Source organism: Rana temporaria, chromosome 4, assembly GCF_905171775.1.
Source record: "Rana temporaria chromosome 4, aRanTem1.1, whole genome shotgun sequence".
Lineage (NCBI taxonomy): Eukaryota > Metazoa > Chordata > Amphibia > Anura > Ranidae > Rana > Rana temporaria.
The window spans coordinates 134,196,671-134,219,277 of record NC_053492.1 but is presented as its reverse complement, the minus strand read 5'-3'; the positions used below and the strand labels follow the sequence as shown (position 1 = coordinate 134,219,277).

Genomic DNA, 22,607 nt, shown 5'->3' with positions numbered 1-22,607 from the left:
AGGCAGCACTGGAGGACACCGAGTGGGGCGCTGGGGAGTGTCGAGAGAGGCAGAAGGAGGAGACTTCAGGTTGGTCCTGTAGTCACATAACAGCGCTGTATTCATAGGACAGTGCTGTACATTTACTTAGCAGCATTGTGGCTGCAGATGGAAACGGAGCAGCCTTTTTTACGGCACATTTGAGTGGCCCAGCGGGAAATTGCCATCCAGTCCCCTGGCCCAGTCTGCCCCTGCAATCCAGGAACAAAACTGGGGACAGACTTGGCCCGGGGACAGTGTCCTCAGTCCGGGGACGTCTGTTCATCCTAGTTTAAAACCAGTTGTCCTTAAGACTTTGGAAAAACTTGGCCTAAAGTGCTGGCCAGGGGGCCAACCTCTCTCCCTTACCAGACTACAGAGCCCAAACAATTGGGAAAACGGTATTCTTTGCAAAATCTCCTGAGCGTTGGCTAGAGTGGGTTTAGAACCCATGTCATATCTTTACTGCTATCTATATAGGGTTGCCACCTCATCCCTTTAAACCTGAACACATATGAATTACACAGGTTCTGTGGCTGATTAAGGTGGTAATTAAACTCACTTGGTGCCTTATCTGCATTAAATTAGCCTCAGAACCAATGTAATTCTTATGTGTTCGGGTTTAAAGGGATGAGGTGGCAACCCTATATCTATGACCCTGTTAGGGAGATTTAACCTCTGTTTTCCTGTTTACTGTCATCACCTAGTAAAAGTGAAAGAAAATAAAAAATGTAAATTTTAATCAGATAGGAAGAGGGGAAAACTTCCAATGGGGATACTAGTTTTGGTGATCCCAGTGACAACCATGAATTCACTTTCGAGGAATTTCATATCACTTCCTGCTTTAGCTATGGGACAAGAAGTGAAGGGAAAGCTTCCCATTGGAACACGAATGGCAAAACAAAAAAAAAACTGATAGGGCTTTTAACCCTTCCTTACTCTATCTGAAATGACAAAAAATAAATTGCCTTTAGTTCTACTACTTCATACTTCTTCTGGAACCTATATAAACTGCCATGATACAGAGTGTATCTGTTGCCTATCTCAGGCTGTTCATCACAATATGCTTTATGTTTTATACTTACAGAGTATTTAAAGCTGTGTGCATGAAAATGAACTGTATGCAGATCCACTTCATTCCCCAAGCCAATTAAATGCCAGTTTACAAGATCCCCAACATTCATTTTAAGTCCATGTAAGTTGGAATACATTTTTCCATTGATAGCTGGAAAAAAAAATGCTTAAATAAATTTCAACTTTCACTGTAAAAATAGTCAGCATCTGTATATATTTTTATGTTTAAAAAAAGAAAACACTGAATTATATAAGCCAGCCCACAAAGACAACTTGAGCTATACCTTTAAAGTCGTAGTAGTTATTTTTAACTTGTACCTACAGGTAAGCCTATAATAAGGCTCATCATGCAATGCATACTAGCACATTTTTCCTTTGTCTTGCAGTTTTTTTTTTTTTAAAGGTGCGGTTTACTACCACTTTAACCTTTGACAATAAACAGCTAAATTGTCAAAGATTATGATGTAACAAAATGACAAGGGTCCACCAGCCTTGTTCATTTCCTTTATATAACATTTATCATGTTATATAAATGTTATATAAAAGTAATGCACAATGCTTGTGCACCCTTCTTGTCATTGAGCACCAAAAGATTTTCCCCATCTGAAGAGGGCAGCAAAGCTTGAAGTGCATCATTATATCCCAATGGTTCACGTGATCTGGTAAGAGGCTTCCTAAAATGGTGTCACTTGGTTGTGAATGCACAGTGTTTGTCACAGGAAGTTGGAGTGTGGGGACACTCATACCATACTACCATTTTAGTAAGAACTAAGGGCCAGATTCACATAGAATTACGTTGCTCCACGGCAGCGTAACGTATCTGATTTACGTTACACCGCCGCAGGTTTACAGCGTAAGTGCCCGATTCACAAAGCTCTTACCTGTAAACTTGCGGCGGTGTAACGTAAATCCACTTGGCGCAAGCCCGCCTAATTCAAATGGGGCGGGCACCATTTAAATTAGGCGCGTTCCCGCGCCGAACATACTGCGCATGCTCCGTCGGGAAAATTACCCGACATGCATTGCGCTAAATGACATCGCACAGACGTCATTTGTTTAGACGTTAACGTAAATGGCGTCCAGCGCCATTCACGGACGACTTACGCAAACGACGTGATTTTTTAAATTTCGACGCGGGAACGACGGCCATACTTAACATGGCTTAGAACAACTAGGGCTCAGCCCTAATTTTACGACGCGTATCTCGATGGAAACGACGTAAAGTTAGAGCGACGGGTAACGTGGACGTTCGTGGATCGCCGTAACTAGTCATTTGCATATTCTACGCCGACCGCAATGGCCTCGCCACCTAGCGGCCACCATAGAATTGCATCCTTAAGATCCGACAGTGTAAGTCAATTACACCTGTCGGATCTTAGGGCTAGCTATGCGTAACTGATTCTATGAATCAGCCGCATAGTTAGCACGGGCGGATCACAGAGATACGACAGCGTATCAGAAGATAAGCCGTCGTATCTCTTTTGTGAATCTGGCCCTAAATATTTACCACAATTTAGTTTTAAAGAACTACACTCATAACAAGATTTGGCATTGCTTCTAAGCCAGTTTATCTATACCCTTATTAAAAAAGTAACCTAGGTGTGTGTACTACTCAGTCACTACTTTGTATATACATTTTATCTGTTCATGTGTTGAGTTTTCTATAGGATTGCTGGCCAGTAATAGAAAACTACTATATAAAATAAACAAAGAATTAGAAAAAAAATACCATGCATCAAATTGCTTTCAATGAATTCTTCATCCTCTTTCTTCACTTTATCTGGCTGAAGGGAATATGTTTGGATATTTTCATCCAGATACCAGGACTGATTTTCATCAAAGATCATGAAAAGTAGAGAAAATCGTTTTGGCACAGGTCTTAAGAGTAATGGAAAAAAAGTTTTTTTGCAGATCACAAGAGGACCAACGAGTCCACTGTAGGTGTCCTGGGAAGAAGTACACTGGTTAGTAGGTACATCACCTGTCAGAGTATGTTTATACACTGAATGCTTTATGTGTAACTCAAGCATATACAGTCATGGCTGAAATTGTTGGCATCCCAGAAATTTCTCCAGAAAATCAAGTATTTCTCACAGAAAAGTATTGCAGTAACACATGTTTTGCTATACACATGTTTATTCCCTTTGTGTGTATTGGAACAAAACAAAAAAGGAAGGAAAAAAAGCTAATTGGACCTAATGTCACACAAAACTCCAAAAATGGGCTGGTCAAAATGCTTGGCACCCTTAACGTAATATTTGGTTGCACACCCTTTGGAAAAAAATAACTGAAATCAGTCGCTTCTTATAACCATCAATAAGCTTCTTACACCTCTCACCTGGAATTTTGGACCACTCTTCCTTTGCAAACTGCTCCAGGTCTCTCTTATTAGAAGGGCGCCTTTTTCCAACATCAATTTTAAGATCTCTCCACAGGTGTTCAATGGGATTTAGATCTGGACTCATTGCTGGCCACTTTAGAACTCTCCAGCGCTTTGTTGCCATCCATTTCTGGGTGCTTTTTGACGTATGTTTGGGGTCATTGTCCTGCTAGAAGAACCAAGATCTTGGACACAAACCCAGCTTTCTGACACTGGGCTCTACAGTGCAACCTAAAATCCTTTGGTAATCCTTAGATTTCATGATGCCTTGCACACATTCAAGGCACCCAGCGCCAGAGGCAGAAAAAGAACCCCAAAACATCATTGGACCTCCACCATATTTCACTGTAGGTACTGTGTTCTTTTCTCTGTAGGCCTCATTTCGTTTTCGGTAAACAGTAGAATGATGTGCTTTACCAAAAAGCTCTATCTTGGTCTCATCTGTCCACAAGATGTTTTCCAAGAAGGATTTTGGCTTACTCAAGTACATTTTGGCAAACTGTAGTATTGTTTTTTTTATGTCTCTGTGTCAGCAGTGGGGTCCTCCTGGGTCTCCTGCCATAGCGTTTCATTTAATTTAAATGTCGAAGGGTAGTTCGCGCTGACACTGATGCTCCCTGAGCCTGCAGGACAGCCTGAATTTCTTTGGAACTTGTTTGGGGCTGCTTATCCACCATCCGGACTATCCTGCGTTTCAAACTTTCATCAATTTTTCTCTTCGGTCCACGCCCAGAGAGATAAGCTACAGTGCCATGGGTTGAAAACTTCTTCTTGCGCACTGTGGACAAAGGCAAATCTAGATCTCTGGAGATGGACTTGTAACCTTGAGATTGTTGATATTTTTCCACAATTTTGATTCTCAAGTCCTCAGACAGTTCTCTTCTCCTCTCTCTATTGTCCATGCTTAGTGTGGTACACACAGACACACAATGCAAAGACTAAGTGAACTTCTCTCCTTTTTATCTGCTTTCAGGTGTGATTTTTATATTGCCCACACCTGTTACTTGCCCCAGGTGAGTTTAAAGGAGCATCACATGCTTGAAACAATCTTATTTATCCACAAATTTGAAAGGGTGCCAAGAATTTTGACCAGCCCATTTTTGGAGTTTTGTGTGACATTATGTCCAATTTGCTTTTTTTCCTCCCTTTTTTTGTTTTGTTCCAATACACACAAAGGTATTAAACATATGGATAAACATGTGTTACTGCAAAATTTCTGGGGTGCCAACAATTTCGGCCATGACTGTATATAAGCTCTCAGAAATTTCTTACAATTAATATGGAGTGGAAATAGCTTCTCTCATAACATATAACTTAGGCAGAGGATGTAATACTGTAAAATACAATAATAACTTGGCCAAGAAAGAGTTTACTCAGTACATAAACGTTATGCAAAGCTGACTACCTGTTAACAACTTACTGTAGGCATCCTCTGCTTTATTTTCCCAATCAGCATTGGCTGATTACAAAGAACAATATGCTGGTTTCCTATATTTTATATAGGGATTCCCCTACCCCAGAAGAAGTCCTTGTAGTGACGAAATCAGTCGGGCGACAAGACGCTATCTACGCCACCACGAGTTCTTTTAAACTTTGAATTTTATACTGCAGTTTTTATGCTTTATATGTACTGTGTATCTTATGTTGTGCACAGTGTCTGATTAAAACACCTTTTAAAAGTTTTTTTTTACACTATTGGAAGGCCCCCTTCTTATTTTTTTGGGGAATCTGTTTGGCGGACATGAGGTTTTGATCCAGTCATCTGGAGGAGCTGTTGGAGATAGGTACATTCCTTATACCACCGTTTCCCCTTGGCGCCAGGAGCTGACAGTTTCCTATGCTTGTCTGACCTTCCATAACAGAGGGTCCACCGTGTGGGGTAAGAGTACAGCCTTACTTTATGTTGGTGATTCACCTGGTGAAGGATACCATTTGGAGTTCAACACTTTATTCAGCATATGTTTCAAGGAACTGGACTTAATTTATTTTGCTGAAATTTTTTTTGGACTTTACCATCCATCCACATTTATAATATGTTCATTTAGCGCAACTTACTTTGTATTCTATATAGGGATTCCTCTTTGTGACCTTATTTTTATAATGGTTTATGTTCATTGAATGGGATTGACATTTCAAAATTTGGAAGGTCAACTTGCACAAATCACCCTTTTCTTACCTTAATTTGATCAACTGTGGAGTAATAAGCCCAAGTCAAACATGTTTTCTCCTGATTGCTAGGTCCAGATCTTTCTGGGACCATCCATATATAGGTTTCCACGTTACCTGCAAACCACAGAAATATATGGTTTCATAAGGATTAAGTAAAATGATACTTGTTTAAGTACAGTAGACAAACTGGTCAGTAATTTAGGAAAAATGCATACATGTAAAGGCTAAATTAACCTTTTAAAAATATGTTACACCTGTATTTAGGGCATTGTTTCTAGAACTTTTGTCAGTCAAGGCAGCCTTTAAAATTATGTACAATCTCAAGACACCCCATTCTAAAATGTAAACAATTAAACTAATACATAACGCAGCAACATCCACACATGTAGGGCACCCAACGTGATTTATTCTTCCAAAGCAATATCACCTTTGCACCCTGGTTCTGAGTAGTATTGCAATGTTTCTCTCTCTCACTCTAATGTGACCCCAGTGCTGATGGAAAGGAGCAGGTGAGGGGCAAACAAGGATGATGTGCAGGGGCCTGACATCCTTCTTATTAACACATTAAATCATTGGTTATTAGGATACCAGCGGCTGGAATGTTGTACAGTGGAACCTTGGATTACGAGCATAATCCGTTCCAGGAGAATGCTTGTAATCCAAAGCACTCACATATCAAAGCGAGTTTCCCCACAGAAGTCAATGGAAACGAAGATAATTTGTACCGCTTTTACTTCTATGGCATGCAATACCACATGTGGCCAGAGGTGGGGGGTGCCGTAGAGCCTCCGAAATACTCGGGGACAGCTCAGCTGATCTCGGAAACCCTCAGAAAGGTTTGGAAACACTCGGGAACTGAGTAATTCCTAGTATTTTTGAGTGATTCTGAGTGGTTCTGAGTATTTTCGAACGGCTTGGAACAGCTCCGATCTGTTCCAAGTGTCACCGGTGCCCCTGCATATCTGGCCAAATGTGGTACTGCACACCCCATTAGCTTGAATTCTGCTTGTTTTGCAAGACAACACTCGCAAACCAAGTCATAATAATAAAAACAAAAAGTTGCTTGTTATTCAAACCGCTTGTTAACCGCGTGACTCATAAACCAAGGTTCCACGGTAATGCTGTACAATGAAAACCTGCAACTTTGAAACTAAGAAGCATCTTTGATCCACCTGCTGGCTGGTATACAGTTTTGGGGCAATTTCAGGCACCCCTGAGGAAACCTGAAGGCACCCTGGTTGAAAAAGGCTGATTTAGGGAACAACATGCAACTTGTTCCAGCACATAAATAATGCGTCACTGCTGCTTTCCTTTTTCCGGTTGGTGTAACGCCAGTAATTACAGGAAGTAATACCTGTGCTATGTATTGCTTGTATGTAATGCAAGCATTTTTACAGAATGAGTGGATTTTAAATGTTTTTATGGTTTAAATAAAAAAAGAAGTTACACTATTGGATCCTGTCTCCAGTTTTTTTTCCTCCTCTCACATGCACGCATATTGGAAAGGGACTGGGGAAAAATACTTCTTATTATGCTGGGATATTGGAGTCACAAGAGGAGATATTACACATGCTAAAAGCGCTTGAGACCCACTTATGCTGCATAGGGGGTCAAGGAATTCTGGCAAGTGAGGTGGATGAGAAAGGGAGCACAGAGTGATTTGCATGCACTGAAGATTGATAGTTTTGAGAACCAGTCACTTTATACAGCACTTTATGAAAATTGGACTTTATTTGTACTTTATACAGAGACTAGCCACTTTATACAGCACTTTATGAAAGTCGGACTTTATTTGTACTTTATACAGAGACTAGCCACTTTATACAGCACTTTATGAAAGTCGGACTTTATTTGTACTTTATACAGAGACTAGCCACTTTATACAGCACTTTATGAAAGTCGGACTTTATTTGTACTTTATACAGAGACTAGCCACTTTATACAGCACTTTATGAAAGTCGGACTTTATTTGTACTTTATACCAAGACTAGCCTCTTTATACAGCACTTTATAAACATCCGACTTTATTTGTACTTTATACAGATACTAGCCACTTTATACAGCACTTTTTGAAAATTGGACTTTATTTGTACTCTTTCTATATTTTAAGAACTTCATATTGCTTTTAATATATGTACTAATGCACATTATAATGGGACGGATGGCACATATGTAGCGCCCCCTTACTTTCAGTATGGGCACTACGCTAAAGTTAGTGGGGAATGGGAGAGTTATTTTGCTCCCATTCACAATTTGCTAAATTTGGGCTGCTGTCATTCTTAAACTGTCCTGTAGGTCAGTCTGCGCTCCAGGGATGCGATCCCATCCCTGGGCGATAGGTGGCGCTAGAGGGGTTCTGGCAGAGCCGATTTTCCCCAGCAGCCAATTGGAGGAGTTTTCCCTCGCGGGGCATGCTGGGGGAGAGTATATCTGTGGCAGAGGCCATTTTCTTTGGTTCTTCGTGGGTTCCAGGTTCCAGGTGCGGCACCCACCTTCAGGGTGTGCGCATCCAAAGGACCCTGGCGATGGCCTTCCAGGCCGGAGTCACATGCTACGCGGAGCTCCATGTTCCTGACAGGGACTCCAGTGACCTACTGGGTTCCCAACTTTATTGAGGAGATCCCAGGCTGTGTGCCATTTGATGGGGGGTCGGCTTGAGGAGAACCCGGAGGCAGGTTGTCCAACAGGGCTTCAACAAACCATCTGGGATCCGGTGACTGGGACATTGACAGGTACACTTCAGCTGTCACCCGGTGACCCTAATCTAATCTACTGGGAGGATTCGCTGAATCCGTTCGGTTCATCCAAAATACTAGGCCTGTGGCAGAGGCCCTAGAGCCAGGTCTGTGGCAGAGGCCCTTCCTCCCAGCAACCTAAAGTGACGCTTCGGCTGCCAGGCTTGTGGCAGAAGTCTGTCCGGGGGCACTTCACCCACTCTGGCTAGAGTGGCGACGAACTGTAACTACTACTACTGTGCTGTTGAGAGCAGGATTGCTCGGATCTTATCCAGGCCTGATACTGCAAAGTTCTCTTTTGCTTCATCAACCTTTTTGCTATACCTCATGTTGATGTTGGCCATGTTGGGCCTGGAAATAAAGCATTTGAAAACCTTTATTCACTGACTGGACATTCGCTCACTACTTCGCTTACTGCTCTACTCATCAACTACACCCCTAGACAACAACGAGAGGTAACTTAATATGCCGATCCCAACAACAACCAGTGGCTCCTGAGGGGGTAGCGCTACACATGTATTACACATCACTATAGAAAACCCCCAGCACACACTAGTTATCAATTTATTTACAGTCCATAATATAACAAGTGGCACACCAATTTTATTTTATGTTCCAGCAAAGTTCCCTCACCCCATGATTCCCCCCCCCCCCCCCATGACAACAGGTGGTGTTTCCTCTTCCCCGCAGCCACTGTCACATTCTAAAATTGGAGTGGCTGAATGGGGCTTATCCTGCACAGCCATGTCATTCATTCACAGCGATCTGCTACAAGTGGACGTTTAGTTTCAAAGGACTGAGAACGTGCGTTTATTCTCAAGTCCTGTAGTTTTAAAACAGAAAGCCCATACAGAGGTACGAGCAGAAAGCTGTAGGATTTAACTCCAGGAGCCTGAAATTGCACCTGCTACCCACTGATCGCGGATGCAATGCTTTACAGGCTCCAGGGTGAAAAAAAAAGAATAATGCACATATACTTTCCTGAAAAAAATATATGTGCATTTCCTATTTTTCCCCAATAGGTGAACTTAACCTTTATCCAAACTCAGGGCCAAAAAATATACATTTTGATGCTTTCTAAGCTTTAGATACAGTGGCTGTATTAGTTTTCTTTTTTTCTGACTTTATTTTCACCTGGTTACCTTGTCAGTAACACACTTCTTGTCCTAGGGTGACAACTCTCACTCATACTAATGTATGCACGGAGGAACAGAATTGTCACCCTAGGACAGGAAAGCAAATAAACAGAAGCTCATTATTAGGGTTTACATACACTTTAGGTTGCACATTTACAGTAGGTCTACAAAATGATGCCTTTTAAATATGTACTTACCAGGGTTAGTTGCTTTTACATCATTATTTTGTGGTTTAATACCATGTGCATTAATTGAGTAAGGCCTACTGGCTTTGTTCTTAAATATAATTTTGATTTCGTCACCAACCTTTGCTTGTATAAGTGGGCCTGAAAGAAAACACAAATATTTTTAAGTGGGAATAAAGCTCAGCTTTCCCTTCTTTTTTAACCAATGAATTTGTATTTTTTAAGGAAATTTTCATGATTTTTTTTTCAAACATCAACTACAATTTTGGGTAGGAATGAGCAATTAATTCACACCAATCAATACTTGCTTAACATCTTGACAGTTCATTATGAGTCTAGTTCTTGGGAAATAGTAGATGTGTTTTGCTAGCAAACCCGATTTTCTGAACGTGAAAATTGGACCAAATAATAACTTGTATAAAAAATAGTGCTGAGCTGATGAAATTGAAAAATATAAGAGTGCAAGGTGCAATGATCCCCAGTAAGAGGAAAATGTTCCAAATTTTAGTGTACTAATTACTAAAGAAATTATATAGAACAAATAAAGTGCTAAATGCAAAATCCAAGGAAGAAACCTTACATATGCTGCCTGTAGAGATATAGGGCCAGATTCACCAAAGAGATACGACGGCGTTTCTCCTGATACGCCGTCGTATCTCTGTTTCTATCTATGCGACTGATTCGTAGAATCAGTTACGCATAGATAGCCAGAAGATCCGACAGGTGTAATTGTTTTACACTGTCGGATCTTAGGATGCAGTACCGCGGCCGCCGCTGGGGGGAGTTTGCGTCGTAAACCAGCGTCGGGTATGCAAATTAGGAGTTACGGCGAATCACGAAGATTTTTCCCGTTGTTACGGCGTCGCAAGTGTTAGATTTCCGTCGCAAAGATAGTGCACCTTTAACATGGTGTAAAAGTACTCCACCATGTTAAAGTATGCCTGTCTTTCCCGCGTCGCTTTTGAATTTTTTTTAAATCTTTTATTTTTCCCGGCGTAAATCTTTTTTCACGTCGCGATTCACAAAACGTTGGCGCGTCGTAATTTCGCGCAAAGCACGTCGGAAATTTGCGACGGGAGCATGCGCAGTACGTCCGGCGTGGGAGCGCGCCTAATTTAAATGGTACCCGCCCCATTTGAATTGGACCGCCTTGCGCCGGACCTGTTTACGATACACCGCCGCAAATTTCCAGGTAAGTGCTTTGTGGATGGGGCACTAAATCGGAAAAATTGCGGCGGTGTAACGTAAACCGGTTACGTTACGCTGCACCCGCTGTATGTGAATCTGGCCCAAAGTATCCTACCAGCAAATGCTGTAGCAGTGGTAAAGTGCAAATGCCAAAAACAAACGGATCCTATATTAAAGGTGCAAAGAATGTGTAAAACATGAGTGACAAACCAAATGATACCCAGTACACAATGACTTATGAAAGTCTTATTGCATGATATACAAAAACATGCATGGTGAAATATGAAAGTCCAAGATTACCAAGGTAGAGTGCTGAGTATAAGTGATGGGTGACAATTTCTTATATGGTGTCCACACTGTGGGTGTTCTTCTAGTGGTGGTGAATGGGTGGCCCCTTACCTCACTGCTGTGAGGTTACAGCATGTAAATATACTCGATCCTGATCAGGCCTGGTGCTGTCTCAGAGCATGGGGGTATGCTGCCTGGATGTATAAAGCACTTCACCTGTCTGTGGGGTATGGGGTCTCCAAATAACGTGCCCAAGTAGCAGGGAGAGGATGAAAGGAATTCCAATACGGTGTAGTAGTTTTTATAAATTCCGCATTTATTAAATAAAAACAATGGTAGTCACATTGCTGCTGGAGTGCCCCTGACAGATACCGGAATTCGAATCGTCCTACTTTCCAGCGGTAGCGTGGAGGCCCTCGGACTGTCCTGCCCCCGCTGTTTGGAGCTGGCTGTCCGTCTTTTACCCTTTGCCAGATGCAAGAGATACCGGAGCTATTTGTTCCAGGTGGAGCCACCGATTGAACCTCTTTAGGGGTATAAGGTGGACTGGATCACTGATCGCTGATCATCAGGAGACCGTGACTGTCTCCTCTACATTAACTCTACCATCGGCTGCTACCCCAACCGCGTCACCGGAGGTAAGAGATGCGAATGAGAACGAGTGTGTGCCTAGTGTTCGAGTGATACTCCAGCTGCCAGGTCAGTGAGAGAGGTATGTCCGGGTACACTAAACCCACTCAGGCAGGAGTAGCGCAGAGAAGTGTTACGCTTGGGAGCAGGACTGTTTCCCTATCATCACGCCTGAATCTGTGGTTCTCTCTTCTTCTTCTTCTTCAACTTTACTTTCCTCACCACAAGTTTATTGTTTTTACCCGGCTGGGTAATAAAGAGCACAGCAAAGAACACCTTTTGCGGACATTCCTTTACTTCTACCAAATGCAATACGCATCATCCACCCCTAGGATTTCGGTAAATGTGCCTTTCAAAACAACCAGCAGCTCCTCCAGGGGTAGTGCTACAATTATATATATATTTTTTTTTTCAGGACAGATAGGGATTTAGTTTGGTTGCAATTTTGGATACATATGTTTTTATTTTTTTGTTTTTTATTGGAACTAAATAGTAAAAAAAAATTGGAAAAATAAAATAAAAAATGTAATGCGTGTGTTAAAATCAGAGATGGGGTTTCGAGGGCAGCAACAGATTTAAAGTGATTGTAAACGATCACCTTGTAAAACAACCCATTCTGTTTGAAATAGAAATGTAGAAGTGATCACCTTCCTCTTGGGTTTCAGCTGCATAAGAGCTGGGGGAACAGAAGCAGCAGGACACTGAGCTTCCCAGTAAAGGCTGTGCAGGAGGGGCGTATCAGCAAAGGAACTTGCAGGAACACCAGGGATTTCACACAAAGGAAGAAATACAAAGAGAATATGATACTTTATCATACAAGTACATGGTACAGCAGACACATATTATGAAATGTTGGGGTAAAAAAAAACGCTTTAAGTTTAAGAATTGCTTTAATATCAAAAAAATATTGGCCTTAAAAAGTTTTGTCTTATTACCTAGTATTCCAAGATGATCTTCATTTTCTGTCCTTTCTTTATGTTTTGCAAAGGTGCCATCTGTATATTCCCGGTATACAGCTTTCTTATATTTTGAACCAATAGATGTTTCACTTTTATTCAAAAATACATCACCAGGGCTTTGGGAGAACAAAAATATACGATGTTATGACAAATACACGTTCTGGATAGTAAATTTAATAACTAGGGAACAGAGACAAGTTCTGATAGCTGGGAAACACCTCTATATACAGAATCAACTGGGAGCGGGGTATAGCCCAGACAGCTGCCGCATTACACCAATGCTGCAGCATGGAGGAGATGAGTATGTGTGTTTGTTTGTTTGTTTTTTCCAATTCCACACTTTTCCTTTAAGATCAAGGGGCCAGATTCACGTAGCCCGGGCGCAACTTAACTTTTCCGATTTAAGTTATACCGCCGCAATTTTTCCAAGTTAGTGCCCGATCCACAAAGCACTTACCTGGAAATTTGCGGCGGTGTATCCTAAATCCGGACGTACTGCGCATGCTCCTGACGCCAATTTCCCAACGTGCTTTGCGCGAAGTTAAGATGCGCTGAGGTTTTGTGAATCGCGACGGGTGAAAAAAAGTTGCATCAGGAAAAAAAGAGTTGCGCCGGGAATTATTATTTTTTTTTTTAAATTTGACAGCGATGCGGGAAAGACGGGTACACTTTTACATGGTGTACTAACTTTACACTTTGTAAAAGGTACCCTATCTTTGCGACGGCAAACTAACACTTACGGCGACTTAACGAAGGGAAAAAGCTTTGTGGATCTCCGTAAGTGCTAATTTGCATACCCGACGCTGGTTTACGACGAGAACTCCCCCCAACGGCGGCCGCGGTACTGCCTCCTAAGATCCGACAGTGTAAGTCCATTACACCTGTCGGATCTTAGGGCTAGCTATGCGTAACTGATTCTATGAATCAGTCGCATAGTTAGAAACAGAGATACGACGGCGTATCAGTAGATACGCCGCCGTATCTCGTTTGTGAATCTGGCCCAAGAAGCTTATCTCTCCTTATTAGAAAACACAATGGCCCCGATTCACGTAGGAGATATGACGGCGTATCTCCAGATACGCCGTCGTATCTCTGAGTCTGAGGCCGCGTACACATGGTCGTTCCAAACCGATGAGAATGGTCCGACGGGCCATTTCCATCGGTTCACCGCTGAAGTGGCCTGATGGTCTGATGTGCGTACACACCATCGTTCCAAAAACCGATCGGGTCAGAACGCAGTGACGTCAAACACACGACGTGCTGAATAAAATTAATGCTAAATGCTTCCAAGCATGCGTCGACTTGATTCTGAGCATGGCGGGCTTTGAACCAACGCTTTTCTGTACTAACCATCGGTTTGGACCGATCGGGCAGCGGGCCATCGGTTCGATCTTGAAGCATGTTTTAAAGTTTTGGACCGAAGGACAGCAGACCGATGGGCTATACACACGGTCGGTTTGGACCGATGAAACTGAACCTCGGTCCATTCTCATCAGTTTTGTCCGACCGTGTGTACGCGGCCTGAGGTGTCGTATCTTGGCGTCTGATTCAAAGAATCAGATATGCCAGAATTTTTCTAAGATACGACCAGCGTAAGTCGCCTACGCCGTCATATCTTAACTGCATATTTACGCTGGCCGCTAGGGGTGTGTACGCTGATTTACGCCTAGAATATGTAAATCAGCTAGATACGCCAATTCACTAATGTACGCCCGACCGTCGCATTACAGATACGCCGTTTACGTTAGGCTTTTTCCGGCGTAAAGTTACCTCTGCTATATGAGGCGCAGCCAATGTTAAGTATGGATGTCGGGCCAACATCAAATTTTCCGTCGATTACGTCGTTTGCGTAAGTTGTTCGCAAATTGGGCTGTGCGTCATTTACGTTAAACGTCAAAAGCATTGGCTTTTTGCGGGTTAATTTGGAGCATGCGCACTGGGATACTTTCACGGACGGCGCATGCGCCGCTCGTAAAAAGCGTAATTTACGTGGGGTCACAATACATTGACATAAAATACGCCCACATGTTCCATATTTGAATTAGTCTGGCTTACGCCGGCCTATTTACGCTACGCCGCCGCAACTTTGCTTTGAGAATACTGCACTTGCCTGTCAAAGTTGCGGAGGCGTAGCGTAAATAGGATACGTTACGCCCGATCGCAAATACGCGCTCCTTACGAGAATCTGACCCAATTTGGTTAAAACCAAGAACATGACGCTTCCCACTCCCAGAACTCCCACATGACAGCGTACGGGGGTTCCTCTCCTCTGCAGCCGCTATCACATTTAGAATCACTGCAACTGTGCAGGCGGAACCCAGTATCGTTCTTTCAGAGAGATCTGAGACAGAATAAAATACAAGTCACTTCCGCCACCATTAAAGATGGACTTGAAGTTCTCAATGGACTACGATTGCAGTAATCAGCTTTCTCTAGTTTTTTAACTAAAGGCACATACCGAGGTATGAGCAGAGAGCTGGAGGAAGTGCCTGCAGGAGCCTGACACTGCAACACTGATTCTCTGATCATGGCTACAATGCTTTGCAGGCTCCTGTGTAAAAAAATAATAAATGTAAAAAAAAAATCTGTAAAAATATGTGTATTTTAATTTTATTTTTCTTAAAGGTGATCCTTGCTTTTAAACTCTCGGAGTTGACTGCGGTGTGAGATATCAGTGGTTCAGAGGTATGATCTACACATCGTTACCTCTCCGGGTGGTGTGAAAGCCACTCTTGTTCCCAGGTCCGGCTTGGAGCATAGTCCCATTCTATTTCCTCAGCTGCAATGTAGTATGTCCTTATCCGATGTAGCCCAGACTCAACCTTCTTTTCAGTACATGACTTTACAGTGTAGTGCTGTCTCATTCCTCCAGTGTAATGGTCTGTGGTCATACATTCTACATTGAAGACACCTGCGAGGAGGAAAGGGAAAACAATGCATTCTGCTAAAAGGAAAGGGGGGAAAAACTGCGCTAAACCAAAAAGTATATACAAAAGCAGCCAGCACTCAAACAAACAAAGTAGAATGACAAATAAAGAACAATAGTGCGGCGCTAAAAATATGTTGTGCACAATAAGTATAGTGACATAAATTCAAAGAACCCACTTTGAATTGCGACTAAACAAGTGAAACAAGTCCATATGAAGACCATGCACCACGCAAATATGAGGCCGGATTAAAAGAACAATCACACAAACTGGTGCATGAAATACAAGTCCTCACAAAGAAAAAATGACTTTCCAATGATTAACATATGATGTGAGATATCTTGTTGCCTGAAGAGATCACCAAGGCACCCAAAAATAGATGTAAGTATATTGAGGTATGTGAGGATTTGGCGCAGAGGCGACGGTCGTTTACCCTAGTGTACTCTGGGGAGGACTCCGGTTGGGTCTGCGCCTGGTAGTTTACGGTTGGGTTGTGCTGGGGGTGAGAGAGCCATGAACTTGCACCTCGTTTGTTTATTTTACTTTTATTATTTCCCCCCTTTTTTTTTTTTTTTTTTAATCATCCTTTTATTTGATTTTAAGCAGCAAAAAACAGAAATTCACAGAAACCTAGGAGGCATTCCTCTGGTTTAACCCCCTCAAATCGTTAACAGGGATATCAACATACATTTCACAAAAAACTCAGAAACATTTTCCCATCATATCTTTCTCCATATGTAAACGAGGAAAAGAAAAAACAAAATTTTAGATATTCTTATTTTATCCTAATTTCCTTCCCCTCTATCAGTCATCCGAGGTTGACTCTCTACTCTGATAGCACCATCATTGCCTCAATACGGTTTTGTCCCCTTCCTAGCGGGAAACCGATGTCCCGCCAGAATTGGGGCAATTAAACTGTTTCTCTCTGTTTCGCTTTACTTAACCTCCCTTATACCCCCCAATCCATAACCCATCCCCAGAACTAAAACAAAACCAAAAAACCCCCCCCCACCTGCTTGTCTCCCCCCCCCCCCTCCGGACCCCACAGCCCCCCCTTCAATCCACATCCATCAGGGCCTTCCCCTCCTCCAAGTATCTGAATATGTTCCATTCCGCCCACGTTTCCAAGTAAACCTTCTGCTTCTGCCTTGAAGTCCATACTAGGTCCTCCATTCTGTTCAGGTCTTCCACTCTATTAAGCCACATCCTTATGGATGGGGCCCTTGTCTGTTTCCACAACCCTGGGATACAAGCCCGAGCCACGTTTAAAAGATGACATACTACTGATTTCCTGTAGCGCCTCACTGATATCTCCACATCCTGAAGTATAAAAAAAGACCACTTGGCTGGTAATTGTTCCCTACTAAATCTTTGCGTTATTTCCCGGACCTTTCTCCAGTAACTTATTATTATTATATCCCCTTTTTTTTGTTTTCCTTTGTTTTATTATCTGCAAATGCTGAAAATGCTTGTTTCTGACTGTTACCATTTCTCTGCAAATCTGATTGTCGGCTAATGCATATCTTGTAATGCTGTTTTGTGAATAAAAACACTTTTCTGTAAAAAAAAAAGTATATTGAGGTACTCTCAGCTGTTGTATAACAGTAAGTCTCATGCGCTTAGTGGTCCCGACAGACCTGGATCACTGCAACCAAGGACTCCCCGGATGGTGGTATATCCTCCAATCACCCTGATGGAATGGGTGTCACACTTAACAGTAACTGGACGAATGGACCCTCCAGTGCAAGATGCAAAATAGAAAAATTCTAACAGGCTCGCAGGACAACGGAAAAAAGAAAAAAAGAGTGCTCCAGATGGTGCAGGTCAAAAATAAACCGTGACAGGTTTTATTTAAAATTCCATATAACAAAAATTAAATGGATAAAAAGTGATCACATAAGAGTTATACAAGCAGTATGGGATGCTGTAAAGCTGGATCCGACACGTTTCGGCTTTCTAAACCCAAATGCGTTGGTTCCAGCTTTACAGCATCCCATACTGCTTTTATAACTCTTATGTGATCACTTTTTATCCATTTAATTTTTGTTATATGGAATTTTAAATAAAACCTGTCACGGTTTATTTTTGACCTGCACCATTTGGAGCACTATGAAAAGGACAAACAACCTGATCTTTGTTCTGTAAACTATTTATCCCATCAGTCTCAATATAATTTATGAACAAAGACGTGTTTGATGTCCAGAGCAGACTTTCTCAATGATGATTCTTCCTGAGGACGTTAGGGGTGCAGCGGCATCTGGGTGTGGTTGAAGCTCTCAGTGTGCTGGCTCTGCCAGTCTCAGCCCTGTTTAAATAGACCAGCAAAACTCCAAATTCTACATCTGCACACTGGGAGCTCAATCAGGAGATCAAGCAGAGCAGTGGAAGGGGGAGGCGTTTTCTTGAGTCCAGATCTCTCCACCTCCCCCTACAGGCAGCAGTACAAACAAAGCATTCACTGGGCAATGCAAGTGCAGTTTCGGTCTGCACTTGGCAAAAAGGCTGTGTGTGTGTGTATGTGAGCTTGTTTGTGTACGTGTGTGGGAGATGATGTATGTATGCATGTGCAGTATGTGTGTATAGGAGTTTATGTATGTACAGTGCTCAGCATAAATGAGGACACCCCTTTTAAAAAGTAAGGGGCAGATCCACAAAGATCTTCTCCGGCGCATAGTATCTGAGATACGCTACGCCGCCGTACCTTACCTGGCTTTGGTTCGAATCCATAAAGATTTTGCGCCGTATGTTACGACGGCGTTGTGTATCTCAATCGGCGTAACGGCGCGGAATTCAAATTGGGCGGGTAGGGGGCGTGTTTCATTTAAATGAAGCGCGTCCCCACGCCAAACGAACTGCGCATTTGCCGTCCCTAAATTTCCCGCCGTGCATTGCGCTAAATGACATCGCAAGGACGTCATTGGTTTTGACCTGGACGTAAATTACGTCCATCCCGATTCACGAACAACTTAAGCAAAAAAAAATATTTAAAATTATACGCAGGAACAACGGCCATACTTAACATTGAGTACGCCACGAAATAGCAGCTTTAACTATACGCCGAAAAAAGCCGACTAGAGACGACGTAAAGGAATGCGCCGGCCGCTCGCACGTTCGTGGACCGTCGGAAATAGCTAATTTGCATACTCGACACGGAAAACAAAGGGAACGCCACCGAGTGGACGCTGAAGAATTGCATCTTAGATCCGAAGGCGTACAAAGACGTACGCCTGTCGGATCTAACCCAGATGCCGTCATATCTTGTTTTGAGGATTCAAAACAACGATACGACGCGGGAAATTTGAAAGTACGCCGGCGTACTCTCTCTGTGGATCTGCCCCTAAGATTTTAATCACTATCTCAGTGAACACAGGAACGATTTCCAAACTTTTGACAAAACAGAGTTTTAGGCTGTGTTCACACTGCAGACGGATGCGGGTGATAGCAGAGGTCCAGTGTGTCCCTGTTCTCCATTTGAGGGATGAATCGGGCACAAATTTTTGCCTGAATTCGGACCTGAGGCAGAGCCAGAGATGCACAGGACCTCTGTACAATTTGCTCAGCAGCTGCTCCAGAGATGTGTGAACTGACTCCATTGATGTCATGTCATGTGAATTGGATGTGGGGGAAACCCCCCATCCAATTCTCAATAGTGTGAACCCAGGCTTATAGAACATTTGTTTAGCTCATTACATGAAAGTAAGGTTATTAATATAACTTAGATTACAAAATCTTCAGTTTTACTCAAATTAGGTAAAGCGGAAGTAAACCCATTCATAAAACACGTGCTGGAAATGTAACACTCCCATTGGTTGTGCTTGCAACCAAACTGTCAACCACATGTGCAGCTTCATGGAAGTTGTAGATTAAACAGAGGCAAAGATGGCAGCTTCCTTTGTCTGAAAACGATAGGGGGGTTTACTTATACTTTAACCTCCCTGGCGGTCTTCCCGAGACTGACACGGGGTTAGATTTTCTTGCTACTATCGGTAACCCCGTGTCAGTCTCGGGCTTGCCTCGCTAGATCCACAGGCACTTTTTACTTACCTTGTCCCTGGATCCAGCGATGCCACCGCGCTGTGTGAGCGAGCGGGACCTCGCTCGATTCACATAGTGCCTCCGTGTGACGCCGATCTCCGTTCCCTGCGACGTTACGACGCACGGGGACGGAGAACGGCGCCAAATTCAAAAACGTAAACAAACACTATACACACAGTATACTGTAATCTTATAGATTACAGTACTGTATGTAAAAAAAACACACCCCCCTTGTCCCTAGTGGTCTGCCCAGTGTCCTGCATGTCATTTTATATAATAAAAACCTTTTTTTCTCCCTGCAAACTGTAGATTGTCCATAGCAACCAAAAGTGTCCCTTTATGTCAAAAATAGTTTTAGATCAGCTAAAAAACAGCGATAATAAATTATAATCACTTGCAGAATTGTGCGATAGCGATTTGTGGGGAAATTCGTCATAAAAAAATAAAAGTAATGACAGCGACAATTCTGCAACTGAGCAAATTTCAGTGATTTTGATTTGATTACATTATTGAATAATTTTTATTATAATTATATTATTATTTGTTATAATTATTTATAATTATTTATTATATTATAATTTATAATTTTGTTTTTAAAAAAATGTAATACACGGGATGCCTATTAGAATCTTGTTTGGTCAGATTTAAGTGAGTTATTTCTAAAAATTACAGACCTACAATATAAAACGCCAAATTTCCTTGCAAATAATGGTACCGCTTTTAGCATGTTTTTTCTGAAAGAATCATACCGCCAGGGAGGTTAATGCAAACATGAATACACCCCACAACAAAAACTACTACATATTTTGTAAGACCTCCATGATTTCTAAGGACAGCACTAAGTCTTCTAGGCATGGAATGAACAAGTCGGTGACATATTGCAACATCTATCTTTTTCTATTCTTCAAGAAAGACCTCTTTTAGAGCCTGGATGCTGGATGGAGAGTGATGCTCAACTTGTCTCTTCAGAATTCTCCATAGGTGTTAGATTGGGTTCCGATCAGCTGACATATTAGGCCACAAAATCACTTTCACCCGGTTCTTCTTTAGAAATGCAACACTGGCCTTAGATGTGTGTTTTGGATTATTGTCATGTTGTAAGTGCAAGATGACCAAGGGCACGGAGTGATGGTAGCATCTTCTTTCAATATGGAGCAGTACATCTGTGAATTCATGATACCATCAATGAACTGCAGAAAGAAAAACGTTCTGGACGGCCGCACACCATTGAAGGCATCTTTATTAATAATGTAAAATCTAATACAGTCACTTCATGTGTAGAAAAGCGCCAACATATGGTGTGAAACGCGTTAGGTGCTTTTTCCTGTTTTTTTCTACACATGAAGTGACTGTATTGGATTTTACATTATTAATAAAGTTGCCTTTAACGATGTGTGGCCATCCAGGACTTTTTTCTTTCTCCAAGTTTGTGCAGAGCCGGCACCCATGAGTTCATCATAGGGCGTGTGCAGGGCTGATGCAAGGATTTTTGACACCCTAGGCGAAACCTAATTTTGCTGCCCCATTGGCTTCACCCCTGACTCCACCCCCTTTATCCTACTCATGTGACAGGAGGCAGCGCTATACAGGAAGCATCGGTTTCCTCTAGTGCTGGTTTCAGTTCTGCAATGTGCCTCTAATCACACCACTGGTCAGACAGAGCAGCTGCCTGGGACTGAGTTAGTTACATGCTGCAGCCTGCAGAGCATGCAGACGCAGAGGGAAATCAGTGTAGGCACCATGTATTTTTCTTTGTACTCCTCACCTTTGCGACATCATACAGTTTTGAAGCCATTAGTTCCAAAAACATTTATCTTGGTCTCATTACTCCAGAGTACAGAGTCACAGTAGTTTTCCTCTTGTTCAGCATAGGCCCTGGCAAATTCTAGATGGGCTTTTTTGTGCATGGGCTTTAGGAGAAGCTTCCTTCGTGGATGACACTCATGCATGCCATTCCTCTGCAATGTACACTGTATTATGTCATTGGAAACAATCACCCCAGTTTGGCTTTCTACTTCTTAAGCTAACTGCAGTGAACTTGCATGGCGATTTTCTTCGACCCTTCTCATCAGAAGACGCTCCTGTCAGGGTGTTAACTTCTTTGGATGGCCTAGACGTCTCTGTGAGATGGTTGCAGTTCTATCTTTGTTACATTTTTGTATCACTTTTGCTTCAGTATTCTCACTGATAAGTTAAGCTTTGCTGATTTTCTTGTAGCCTTCACCTTTCTTCTTTAAAGAAATGATTTTCTTTCTCAGGTCTTGTGACATTTCTCTTCCATGTGGTGCCATTGGTGACAGCATGAAATGGGTAGTGGTTTTCTTCCTTAAGTAACACTCTTCAATAATCAACTGTCTGCTGGACACTTGTTTAATGAATAGTATCACCTGTATTTGAATTCTTGTCAATTAGGATTTTGTTGTCTAAAATTTAGCTTTGCTGCTAAGACTTTCATTGGGGTGTATTCATTTTTATGGTCTTAAATGAATTTGTTAGGAAAAGTACCTTTTTGTGTGCGCAAATGAACAAATCTTGGTAGCAATTAATAGTCCGCATTTGTGGGAGTAGTTTGTAGTATAGTGATTCTGAAAGAAAAGTAAAGGTTTTCTGACAAATCTTTTGTGGTGTACTCATGTAGCGCCTGTGTACTTGTCAGTACAGGTGCTATACTAAATTTAGTGGGGAATGAGAGAGTTATTTGCTCTCATTCATTGATTTGTTAAATTTGGCTGTCGCCAATCCTGGATTGTCCTGTGGGTCAGTCTGTGCGTCCAGGGAGGCAGTTTCATCTCTGGACGGCAGATGGCGCCAGAGGGGTCCAGGCGGAGCCGCTTCTTCCCAGCAGCCAATGAAAAGAGGTGGACCTTGCTGTGCATGCTGGGG

The 22,607-nt window shown here is 42.4% G+C and overlaps 1 protein-coding gene across 2 annotated transcripts in view; it reads right to left on the bottom strand.

The window, feature by feature from the left end:
* Positions 1 to 22,607, bottom strand: part of LOC120936603 (ceruloplasmin) — a 79,623-nt gene that overhangs the window by 7,804 nt on the left and 49,212 nt on the right. For both annotated transcript variants that reach the window (XM_040349082.1, XM_040349081.1), the window contains exons 12-17: positions 15,469 to 15,673; positions 12,739 to 12,878; positions 9,710 to 9,838; positions 5,649 to 5,755; positions 2,822 to 3,038; positions 1,104 to 1,243 (exon numbers count right to left, since the gene is read on the bottom strand). In XM_040349082.1, the coding sequence (XP_040205016.1) occupies positions 1,104 to 1,243; positions 2,822 to 3,038; positions 5,649 to 5,755; positions 9,710 to 9,838; positions 12,739 to 12,878; positions 15,469 to 15,673 (938 nt within the window). The remainder of the gene's footprint in view (positions 1 to 1,103; positions 1,244 to 2,821; positions 3,039 to 5,648; positions 5,756 to 9,709; positions 9,839 to 12,738; positions 12,879 to 15,468; positions 15,674 to 22,607) is intronic.